Genomic DNA, 12567 nt, shown 5'->3' on the forward strand with positions numbered 1-12567 from the left:
CTATTTTATTTATATTGTGATATCACGATGCAAACTTACAAGAATATTATCCCAGTAAGACTATTATGAATTTATCTTTTAGGAACAGGAAGTGTCACAAGTATTTTAAGGGTATCAAAACCACCAGTTTTTCCAGGAAATCAACCAGGCATAAAATTTTATACATGCAAATTAGCAACAAAATCAAAGCAATTGAGCTATCATGTCTATTTTGTGGAAGGTATGTAGATCCATTTATTTCCTTTTATCACCATTATACTGTTCAACTTTTCAACACATCACCTCCCTACTTTTGAAGGACTTCAGATTACCATATTTGAGATATTATTTAAACTTATGTTTAGGCATTAGTTTGTATTGTACTCACAATCTCCTGTGTATCTTTCGTATTTTGTAGAGAAAGCAGTACCAAACATTCAACTAAATCAGACAAGACACAAAGAAACATTTCTTTTGAAATGTGATGCATCATATCAAAATGAGAACTATCGAATAGCAAATAAATTCAGTGTTATTTTGAGCTGGATAAAAGATGGCAAACTCCTTGCAAAGAAAACAGTCGAATATGAAACTGGAAACCAGATTGTGAGTCTCAATCACACAGTAACAGTCAACGATCATGAGGATACTGGAATTTACATTTGTCAGTCACAATTAGCCCTGAAAGATAAAACAGATTCAGTTACTGAATCTAAAAATTTTGAATTACGGAGTAAGTTATAATGTTAGAAACGTGTCCTACTTTTTCAGATATCAGAAATACACCAAAAAGAGGGTGTATTTGAGATCATCTGATACACTGTCTGAGAAACCATAGTTTGAAATTTAAACTTAAAGGGGGAATCTATCTTTTCAAAGATCAGTATTTAAAGTGCACAAGTAACTTTTATAAAGAAAAGCAAAACATGATCAGAAACCATGCCCAAAACCGTATTCAAATTAGTTTCGAGGATATTTTAAGGACTTCGGGATTCCCAGAAATTAGTCGATATTTATAACCAACGTCTTTGTATCAACCTAGCTAGACTTCGTTTAATTTTCGTTGTTTTGTTCTTTTGATAAGGCCATGCAGCTAGTTTCACAAAAGCAGTTTTCATAATTTGAATTGTTCTGAACACTTTTCAGTCAAATCTGTTGTTGGCAACATTCTATTTGCCACGAAAAGAAAATTCAGTGATGTTTACATTGTTTTCTTTTTTTGCTAGTTCAATCTTCACAAGGAACCCGTGCTCAGTTAACCAGACTCACAACTATACTTTTGATATGTATGTATACATTTTGTTTCCTCGAATGGTTGTAAGATGATAAATGAAACGTTTTCATCAAATTCCTTGCGGTTTACTCAGGGATTTGAGCATTGTCTTGACAACTCGATTGTCTTAACAATCTTTTAATTTTTACTAATTTTAATTTTATTAATTTTTACTAATGTTATATGCTATAGAATGACATAGAATTAGAAAACCAATTAAATATTATGTATGTCTGATATTTCTCTTTGAAAACAGAACTTTTCTTACGTTAACGTGCATGCGTGGATAATAAAAGTAATTGGGAAGGGTATAACTTCATTAAGGGTACAGTGTAAGTAAAAGTTGGTACACTAGTTCCATCTCTGTATCTATTATGTACTCTGTGTTAAGGGTATATACGGACGCCTAGGGTATATACGGACGTCATAGGGGTATATACGGACGTCATAAGGGTATATACGGACGTCATAAGGGTATATACGGATAATCTGAGGTGTACAATAAATTATAACTTGCTTTAAATATATTGTTCTTCGCTGGAATTCCGATGTAAGTTTTCGAGTCTTTTTTTTATTGTTTGATTTATATAAATTTTAGCCCTGAAACTAAAGCATGATCTGGTCAGATGTTTTTTATTGCAGTTACTTTATTTTATGTGCTAGTATTGTCTTCATTCTGTGTGGTCGGGGATTATGTTAATTGTGGTAATATAGTCTTCATTTTGCATATTAATTACATTCAATTGTCGTATTTCCGAGTTATGACTTTAAAACAATATATATCTCAGATATTGTTGTACAAAGTCATCGATCGACTCCAATACATTCAAAGTTTCAATTCCCCAGTTGTTCAACGTAAGAACCTGTGCATTGCATTGCAATCAAGGGGTGGAAAAACAAATAAATGAAACAAATTCTCTTTTTGGTCGTTCTGTTTAAATATCTTGATGTAAATTCTGACGTGAGTTATTGACGAAAGTGGGGGGTATGACAGACTGCAGATGGTATTAATAACAAACATTCAATGTCATCTCAAGAAAGGCTGCTTGGTTTTTAGGCATCGAATACGACCTTTTAAGGCAAAATGACGCTACTTTGGTTGAAAACATCTTCAATGGCAACCTGTGGCCTTCTTATTCTTTTCTCTTTGTCGCCAGGTAAGAAATCTAAGATGATTTTAGTTCAAAATTGTGCTGATATTTCTTTAGAAAGGGCCTTGTAATTTTCAGTAAGTACACTGGCAAAGATTCGGCTGTGTCGAGCTCTCAGACCCTAGTCCAATCCCTATTTAACATTCTCTGTTTTGTAAGCCGAGCCTAGTGGTTGTATTAAGTTTGACAGAGGTGCGATATTTGTGTTTGTATTGTTTAGTTTTCAAATGTTACCGGGTCACGGTCTGGTAGATGGCGTATATCAGGTAGTTTTAAGATGTTCACAACCGACAACGATTAAATGGTTTTGTTGCTGTTCGCTCATGCATTATTTCGAATTTTCCCGGACGACTTTATACCAAAAACTCCTTGTGCTTGTTTGTCGGATTTAATCTTTTGCTCTGCCATTGACAAAGGTTTAAACCATGGTCTTAACTCCTTCACCGTCTCAACTCTTGTTTACGAAGCTTTTCACTCCGTACCAGCACGTAACTTTACGTTAACTTTATACGTAGTCATGCTACGATGGCCCACAAGGGTCACAGTTCAGTTCTTATTCTTGGACAGTTCAGTTTTATTTTTTAGCAGTTCAGTTTCAAATTTCCATAGTTCAGTTCTCAATTTGACAGTTCAGTTTTACATTTTAACACAGTTCAGTTTCGAATTTCTTCAATTTTGAATTCTCTGAACAGTTCAGTTTTGAATTTCCCACACAGTTCAGTTTAAAAATCACTAAGCAGTTCAGTTTTAATTTTATCAACAGTTCAGTTTTAAATTTTATCTAACAGTTCAGTTTTAAATTTGCCTAACAGTTCAATTAAGTAAACAATACCCGATTTGGGTCGATGAACGAAATACAAATCTTTTGCTCGCAAATATGGACGCCATAATAAAGGATGCTGTACGCGAGGAGCTTAGAAAACAGCAAGAAACTAAGAAAGGTGAAAGTAAAAGCTCGGAAAGTAAGGGAGAATTGCCAGTCGCAACTCAGAAAACAGAAAGGACGGTAAATCGCTTGAGCGGCCTACTCCATCGAATACGAAACCGCTCCAAAGGAGCGGCCAGCACAAGCAGGAAAAAGCCTAAAACAGATAAACAACATCGAATACAAATACGATGGATGCATTATGACGAAGATAAAGACAAATATATTCCTGTGCGAAACAAGCATGGTGGCGGAAACCGCTATATTAATTACATGGATTCACAACCGTTAACTTTACGGCAAATTCTGGACAAAGCTTGTGAATTGTTCTTTCCAAAAGGTAAAAGCCATTTTGGCTTACTTGAAGATATGTCCAAAGTAGTCACAAATTCTGCTGGTGAAGTTATTCATTCGTTTCCTAGCGGTGGTACGATTGCCGATTACCTACATGAGAATGGTTTGTATCCTTCCTTAACATATCTATACTTAAGAACAGTATTTATTCACCCAGAAGAGGATGAAGAGCAGAGCTTAACCCAAATGACAGATACTGGCTCTGCAATTGTAGAAGCCGTTGACAGTAGTGACACTTATCTGGATTTTGAGGGTGATGACCTTGGTGTAAGTGGTGCCTCACCCACCACTCAATACTTAGCTCCAAATCACCCATCACCATTAATAGGTTTTCCTCCATCCACTACAAATTTTCCTCCATCCACTACAAGTTTTCCTTCATCCACTACAAGTTTAGTCCCATCAACTACAAGTTTCCATTCATCTACCACAATTTTTCCCCCATCGACTACAAGTTCCCCTCCACCAGATTCATTGTTCAATAGTCCACAGTACAGAATAGTGTGTTCCAAATGCTATTGTACTAATCTTCCTGGTGAAGATTGTCTTCGATGCAAACAGGATGAGGAATATAATGCTTCATTAAAGCTTGATGAACAGAAACATATGGGAAATTCAACAGATGCCGATGAGCCCACTGAGAGTACAGCTATTTATCCCAACCTCGATGAAATAAGGACACATCGGATTGCTTACCTTTCAAGAAGTGTTTCCTTCGATGGTAATAATGAGACTCAACCCAATCTAGACACTCCATTTGATGACTCTTCACCTTCTGCGTTGGTGAAACCTTACAATCAGTCATTAATTCCTGCAGTAGCCCTCCTGATAATGAAAATTTTCCTGGTGATATAGAGACTTTAATAGCCAACCAACACGAATCACAAAATGAACAGGAATTTCATACTGCTCATCCACCGTCCAGTCCAAAGGAAGTTCAAGTTGTTAAAGTGCACCGTTCCCGTATATGCAAGGATATGGTAAGCTACTTCCAAGATGAGAGCATCCTAACAAGTTCCATAGTTTTTGAAATTATTGATGATCGTGGAATTCCCGAAAAAGGTGCTGGAGTTGGTGTGGCTCGTGACGTGTTTTCACTTTTTTGGAAATCGTTCGGAGATTCGATGACTATTGGAGAAAGAGAAAGAGTGCCCTTTGTACGTCACGACCACTTTGTGAGTGAATGGCAAGCTATTGGTAGAATTCTTGTTTTAGGTTACAAGATGGTATCTTATTTTCCTCTGATTTTATCAAAGGCATTTATGGGATATTGCCTATTTGGCGATTCAGTTCCCGATTCAGCTGTGATAAGTTCTTTTAAGAAGTATCTTTCAGTTGATGAACAAGAGTTGATTGAGAAATGCCTTAATAAGCAGGAATATGATAGTGAAGATCTTGAGGACTTTTTGGAGCGATTTAACTGCAGAACACTGATAAATGAAAACAATTGTCTGAAAGTGATCACTGAAATTGCCAAACAAGAGCTTATCCAGAAACCTCATATCATGTTGTCTACATGGCAGCTCATTCTTTCTGAACTCAAGGCATATGCACCATTTCAGTCTTTTGATAAGTTGGAGGCCCTCTACGAATCTGTAAAGCCAACAAATAAGAAAGTTCTTCAACTTTTGCAAGCCCAACCAAATACCGAGGGAGAACGAGATGCTCTGAAGTTCCTACAGCGTTATATTAGAGGCTTAGATGCATGCAACCTTGGTCATTTTCTTCGTTTTACCACAGGTGCTGATATTTTAATTGTGGAACATTTAACTGTTTCATTTGTAAAATTTGATGGGGTATATAAATCTCCTATAGCACACACATGTGGACCTGTGTTAGAGCTGCCTTCCACATTCCAAGATTTTTGTGAATTACGAAACACGTTCAACAATATATTATCCAAACCTGACTGGGAACTTGACATTGTTTAGGTTTTGAACTTATGTGTGACGCATTAACTGTAATCTATGAAGTGATTAGTCTATAGATACATTGTACTTTTCAGTTGCCATTCATATTAATTGACTGCATAGTTTTAGTTGGGTAAAAAACTAACCGCCCCGCGCTTTATATTGTTAAGGTTTTTTGTTTTTAAAAGTGTATGTAAGATCACAGTTGAATTTCTTTTAACTGTAGTGAAATATAAGTGAGTAAGGCCTGGAGCTGTGTGTTATGCGAATAAAATATGACATAACTTCTTTTAAGTGCTTAAAAAACTCCTACTTGTATAGCCGACCCCCGATCACGGTTATTACTCTCTGCATGCGCTTTTAAGTAAGGTTATATTAGTAATACAAATAATAACACTTTGTAGTATATTGTTGTATAGTTTCATATTGGTGTTTCAGTTGAATTTATTAAACTAATTAATCGTCTCAATCTTGTAGCAAAGTAAGATAAAGATGAAATGCTTCTTTCGCATTAGTTGGTTTTGTCAGGCCAAGCTCTGTCATTACGAACGAGGCAAACTCTCCAAATTCATCAGAGAAATCTTTGACAGACATTGAATAATCATAGAATTCATTCACTTCGTCCCGGTCAATTTCCTGTTTACAATCCCCTGTGTCGAAAAGATGCGGCAAAAAAACATCACGTCAGGCCTCCCTCTGGGTCCAGTGTTATTTCCAAATTTGCTTGGGGCAATAATATGTTGGTTCCACATTTCTGCAACTTTGTGTAATTCATTTCTTAGTATATCCATAAAACAAAACCTTATCAAATCCATTTGTACAGGATCCGAATCATTAAACAAATCAAAATCTCGTAAATCCTTGAAAAAATTTATCCCATCCAGGCCCATCCCGAATAAGATGAGACCAATAGGCTTCTATTCGTTGATTTGACGTAGAAGTACCAATTGAAAAACTGGCAAGACCAGCATGCTCATCGTGATGCTGAGATCGCAGAAATATTTGCAAAGCCTCGACGATGCTGTTCTCAGTGCCATCGTCAGACCGCATTCTTTGTGGTACACCTCCAATTTGCAATACGGCATCAAGGTAATATTTACCAATGACCTGAGGATTTTTATTAGTCGGACCCACTTCGAGCCAGATCAACCTTCTGGAAAAACCATCAATGCACCCATGTATATTAAACCCGAAAGGTTTCAACTTATCATGGCCGTCTATGTGCCATATATGATTGGGTCCCCGAGATGAATAAGCTCTTCTTCGAAGCCTTTTCTTTGCTCTACTTTGCACTCCTTGAGGATCTAGTTTAACCAAACATTTTCGAATAACGTCCCTTCGAACAGTAATACCATACTTAGTTGATATATGTTTCCACATTTTGCGATATCCAACATTGCATTTACTGCCAGCTAATTCAATCTCCACAATACACTCGATTTCCTCTTGTGTCAATTGTTCTTCGGCTGGAACACGTCTTCGAAGTCCTAGGATTCATGAAGCTTAAGAAATTCTAGAATTTCATGGTTGGTGAACCCTTGTTGAAAATAACTTGTTATTAGCTCAGTTTCATCTCGTCCATGCCTTCGGTCAACGTTCATGCATGGAATGTAGTCATTTAGAGGCATAATAAAGGTATAAAATACTGATTTAAAGTAGGGACAAATAGCACACTATCAGATCAAAATAATCAACTCATTTAACAACGAACTTTTCGGTAAAATACGAAACTGCGTATGTCTGTGTAAAAACTGTTTGGCACTGAAAGTTAAACTGAACTGTTAATAAAATTTGAAACTAAACTGTTCGTTAAAATTTACTAAACTGTTTGGTAAAAATTAAAACTGAACTGTCAAAATATAAACAGAACTGTGTGTTTGTGAAGCAAAACTGAACTGTGTTAAAATGTAAAACTGGGGCCGGTTGTACGAAAGCCGGATAGCGCTATCCACCGGATAGCGAAATTTTCAGGCGTTGTAAAAATGCTTAAAAATCTACAAAACTACCGATATGAACTTGCCAATTAAGAGAAATATACTTTAATTTATAAATGCTAAGGTTTAATCTGGGTTATACCGATCAACGGACAATTTTAAGAAGGTTGAAAAACTCGCTATCCGGTGGATAGCGCTATCCGGCTTTCGTACAACCGGCCCCTGAACTGTCAAATTGAGAACTGAACTATGGAAATTTAAACTGAACTGCTAAAAAATAAAACTGAACTGTCTAAGAATAAGAACTGAACTGTGACCCTTGTGGGCCATCGTATCATGCAGTTACTTAGTTTTGTTTATCTTTAAATTTTCTCTTACAACAGAAAAACACGGTTATTTAATTTGTCGCTGCGGTAAATACAGCCGATGTAAATTCTGTTTTTCCTGCTGTGGTCTGCCTCAGTTTAATAATAAGCACTTTGTCTTTGAACACAAAGCCTACGGTTTAACAAAGGTTTTTGTCATCTCGAAACAAGCTTATATTTTACTAACGTGTTTCACCTCACTCGCCGAACCTAATCATTCTATAATAAGCCCAGCAATAGCTGTGTTAAGGTAATAAGTTCTGTTCACACGATCCAATTTTATCGGATCCAATTCACTTCTGAATAAATAGTTCTGATGCATTCTTTATTCGGTCTGTTAATGCAAATGCTACAGTACAGCTTCATCAATAACCGACTATATTCCATACGTCAGAAGTGAATTGGATCGAACAAAATTGGATCGTGTGAACAGATCTTTCAGTTTGACAGAAAAGCGCAAAGTTTGTGTGATTATGACTTATTTTAACCTTTTAATTTGCCCTATGTACGTGATGCATCTCGCGTGCTTCGGTATACCGAGTAATAACGGGTAATATAGGTGCACCTGGGTTCAGTATAAATACTCGACCATACACCGAAGTACCAAAATTTACAATTTCCCGGAATTTTCTTGGTATACCGGTGAATGGCAATTCAGAGCTTTGTGGATTTTGTGAAGCATGCAAAACTGTGTAACTATGTAGACTCACTCTGACTCTTGATTCTATACAGACTATAGTATACTTCTAAAACTTCAGTTATAAATTCGTTTTTCCTTCAATATGCTGGTATCTAGCAAGCGAACTTGCCAGGTCGACACTCACAAATGTCTAAGCCAGGTTCACATTTTATGAGTCGCATTTTATATCGGTCTTCTCGGGATATCCGTCCTTGTCTTCTCCGTCTGCCGGATGAAACAGAAAAATCGTTCCCTCAATTCTTTGATGTTAACGATAAATCTGTCATATACCTCCCTCCTATAGACCTTTTTTTCAAATTCAGAACCATGAAATGGATTTCAAGTTTTACTCTTACGAGCCCCGTGCAAAGATGCAAAACATCCTTCTTCAACACATGCATGAAATTTTTTTTTATTTTTTTATTTTGACAATGTGGAAATAAGAAATAAGCCATAACACGAGAACGAGGCTGAGGGGCCTTGACCGCGAGCCTCGTTGCCGCGGTATCGCTTATTTCCATACTTATACCTATTCGTCAAAACGAAAAATTATTTTTCATGCAAGGGCCGCTATAGAAGGATGCTCTGCATCTTTGCACATAGCTTCATTGTGAGAATAAAACTTGAAATCCATCTCATTTAAGGTGGTTCTAAATTTAAAACGTTAATGTTGTGACGTAATTACCGAAAAGGTTTATTCTCTTTTTTTATTTACACTATTTGACTATTTTTGACCACCTGCCTATGCCTATGACCATTATATTCAATGCCTAGCATCGTCAAAATTGGACTTGAGAAAATCAGGGGAACCAAAGATAATTCTAGTCACAAATAAACCATTTGAGTTCCAATGTACTGCAACGGGAACACCCAGTGAACTTGCTGGTGCTACCATCAGGTGGGAAGGACCAGATGGCAAACGTATCCCAGGAAATGATGATAAATATGGAAGTATTACACTGGAATATGGTAAATGGTGAATATATTGAAAAACAATACATGATCCATACAAGCAGGGGCATGACGAACGAGTGTCTAAGAAGTGTATAGAAAGTTTGGAAACATTGTAGGTGAGGGGCGCCCACAAGGCATAATTCGAAAAAAATCAAGTACTTGGACATATATTTGGTTAATTTTGGCAAATTGCATGCTTTATTTTTTTAACCAATTATATAATTTGAACAACTTATATTTGTCACATCTCACCCCCCCCCCCTCTGGTTGCCATGCCTCTGCATTTGATAAACCAGTCACTGTGATAAACACATGTGAAAATGTAAATTTTTTACTTTATCTCAAAGTCATATTCAAAGTCGTATTCAAGAAAATTCATCGGTTATAGTTTTATGAATCATGCATGTAAGACTGTTATGAATTTATCTTTTAGGAGCAGGAAGTGTCACAAGTATTTTAAGGGTATCAAAACCACCAGGTTTTTCAGGAAATCCACCAGGCATAAAATTTTATACATGCATATTAAAAACAAAGCAATTGAACTATCATGTCTATTTTGTGGAAGGTATGTAGATCCATTTATTTCCTTTTATCACCACTATACTGTTCAACTTTTCAACACATCACCTCTCTACTTTTGAAGGACTTCAGATTACCTTCATAACCCCATATTTGAGATATTATTCAAACTTATGTTTAAGAAATTATAGTTCGTAATGTACTTACAATCTCCTGTGTATCTTTTGTACTTTGTAGAGAAAGCAGTACCAAAGATTCAACTAAATCAAAAAAAATTTAAAGAAACAGTTCATTTGAAATGTGATGCATCATATAAAAATGAAAATTTTAGAATAGCAGACAAATTCAATGTTATTTTGCAATGGATAAAAAGTGGCAAAATCCTTGCAAACAAAATTTTTAGATATGAACTTGGCAAGAATACTTTGACCCTTGAACACTCGTTGACAGCCAACAGTTTTAGAGATGGTGGTGATTATGTTTGTGAGTCACAATTAATGCTGAAAAATGGAGCAGATTTTGTCAGTAGCTCTAAAAAGTTTGAACTACAAAGTGAGTTAAACATTTTTTTATTCACTACTGTGTGGGCACTGTGCAAATTCCAAATTCAGGTATTAAGTTCTAATGTAAAACTCAGTAAAAGCTACTGAGAGCCAAGATAATAATGTGTATTTCTACATGCTTTGAGAATATAAGATATAAAAAAGTCTTGTGGGCCTATTTAAGAGCTTAGAACCTGTTAAGAAACCAAACTATAGGATTGAATTCATACCTCCTAGTATTGCCATATCTTAATGGCCCAATAGAAAAAGAAGTAAAGGATACCCTTGGCAGTGATGTTTCACTCCACTGTGATGTGGTTGGCTATCCAGTAATCTATCAATGGCGTGATGAGGAATATTGTTTGATTGGTGTTGGAAAAAATTGCACAGGTACTGTATGGGGTTGAACATACTAGAAACTACTATGTCAGTCTGTCTGCATGCATTTAAATGAACAAGTGTTTAACAAATGAAGAAAGCTGTTCTTTTTTATTCTTGATAAAGATCCTCGAATCAGACAGAAAAACAACATCTTGCATATAGATGATTTTGGGTATAAGGATCAAAAGAGATATACATGTGTTGGAAGTGTTGGTGGAAATCAATCTCTTAAACAAATTATTATTTTGAAAGGTAACTTTTATCAAGAAAAGCAAAACATGATCAGAAACGTACGACGCCCAAAACCGTACAACGCCGAAATTAATTTAGAGTTTATTTTAAGGAATTCGTGGGTTTTCTAAAATCTGGATTCCCAGAAATTAGTCGATATCTATAACCGCTATAGCCAACGTCTTTGGATTGACATAGGCATAGCTAGACTTCGTTTAATTTTCGTTGTTTTCGGTTCTTTTGATATGCATTTCCATGCAGCCAGTTTCACAAAAGCAGTTTTGATCATTTGAATTGTTCTGAATACGTTTTTAAATATTCTGTTGTTGGCAACATTCTTTTTACCCCCAAAAGAAAATTCACTGATGTTTACGTTGTTTTCTTTTTTTGCCAGCTCAAGGAACTCGTGCTCAGCCCAGACTCACAACTATACTTTTGATATGTATGTGTACACGTTTTCTCCAATGGTTGTAAGATGATAAATGAGATGTTTTCATGAAATTCCTTGCGGTTTACTCAAGGATTTGAGTATTGTCTTGACAATCTTTTAATTTTGACTAATTTTATTTATGTTTACTAATGTTTTATGCTAGAATGACATAGACTTAGAAGACCATTCAAATATTATGTATGTCTGATATTTTCTTGCGGTTTACTCAGGGATTTATTTAATTAAGGTTTCTCAGAGCCAAAAAGTCGATTGTCTTTTGTACTAATTTCAATAATATCAACTTTTTCAATATATCAAGTTTTACTAATTTTACATGCTAGAATGACATAGAATTAAATATAAATAATATAATTGATATCTATTTATGCATTTTGTACCCTGAAATGGTTGTAAGAAAATAAATGAACAGTTTTTTAAATTCCTAGCTTGTGCTTAAAGGATTCATTTGAGCTTTCTCAGAGAATCGTAGAAATTGATAGTCTTGATAATGTTTTACTTATTTTACTTCCTGGAATGATATAGAATTAGAGAACCATACTATATTACCAGTAGCGTAGCCAGCCTAAGGCGTTTATTGACTGTAAAAACAATAAATTTCTAAAAAACATGAAAGACATGAATAACTCGAAATTTACATAGCGGGACAAAATCGTCAGGCTGGCTACGCCACTGAATATTACTACTATTAATTGTATATGATTGTGTGACATTCCTCTGTAAAAACAAAAAAGTATGGCAAGGTAGTCAAGTATGTTACCGCCCCAATATAAGCTCCCAACTGTTTGGGGGAATTCTTTCTAAATATAAGGAATTTTTCACACATTTCAAGGAATTTGAAGCAGTAGGAAGTTTTCGGCGGGAAAATTTCAAGAAATCTCAAGAACGGCCATTTTGGATTTTGAAAATGTTTTATTTTAAT

General features: G+C 35.6%; 1 protein-coding gene, 1 long non-coding RNA gene and 1 pseudogene across 2 annotated transcripts; 2 read left to right on the top strand and 1 right to left on the bottom strand.

Annotated features, from left to right (window-relative positions):
• Positions 1-3265: 3265 nt before the first annotated feature.
• LOC114529295 lies at positions 3266-6027 on the top strand. The gene is made up of 2 exons (XM_028551051.1): positions 3266-4429; positions 4480-6027. Exons 1-2 carry the CDS (start codon positions 3281-3283, stop codon positions 5611-5613), a joined length of 2283 nt encoding a protein of 760 aa, XP_028406852.1. The 5' UTR covers positions 3266-3280; the 3' UTR covers positions 5614-6027.
• Positions 6028-6057: 30 nt separating this feature from the next.
• LOC114529375 lies at positions 6058-6972 on the bottom strand (annotated as a pseudogene).
• A 3584-nt stretch (positions 6973-10556) lies between these two features.
• On the top strand, positions 10557-11182 carry LOC114529376. The gene is made up of 3 exons (XR_003687612.1): positions 10557-10595; positions 10823-10975; positions 11090-11182. It is a non-coding gene; the product is annotated as an uncharacterized LOC114529376 (long non-coding RNA).
• Positions 11183-12567: the final 1385 nt, after the last annotated feature.

This window comes from Dendronephthya gigantea, unplaced genomic scaffold (assembly GCF_004324835.1).
Source record: "Dendronephthya gigantea isolate DGI-Jeju-01 unplaced genomic scaffold, DenGig_1.0 000056F, whole genome shotgun sequence".
Classification (NCBI taxonomy): Eukaryota; Metazoa; Cnidaria; class Anthozoa; order Malacalcyonacea; family Nephtheidae; genus Dendronephthya; species Dendronephthya gigantea.

Coding starts and splice junctions, on each gene's coding strand:
- LOC114529295 (XM_028551051.1), top strand. CDS start 3,281: ATGGACGCCATAATAAAGGATGCTGTACGCGAGGAGCTTAGAAAACAG. Junction 4,430..4,479: donor ATGAGACTCAACCCAATCTA/GACACTCCATTT, acceptor GAAACCTTACAA/TCAGTCATTAATTCCTGCAG.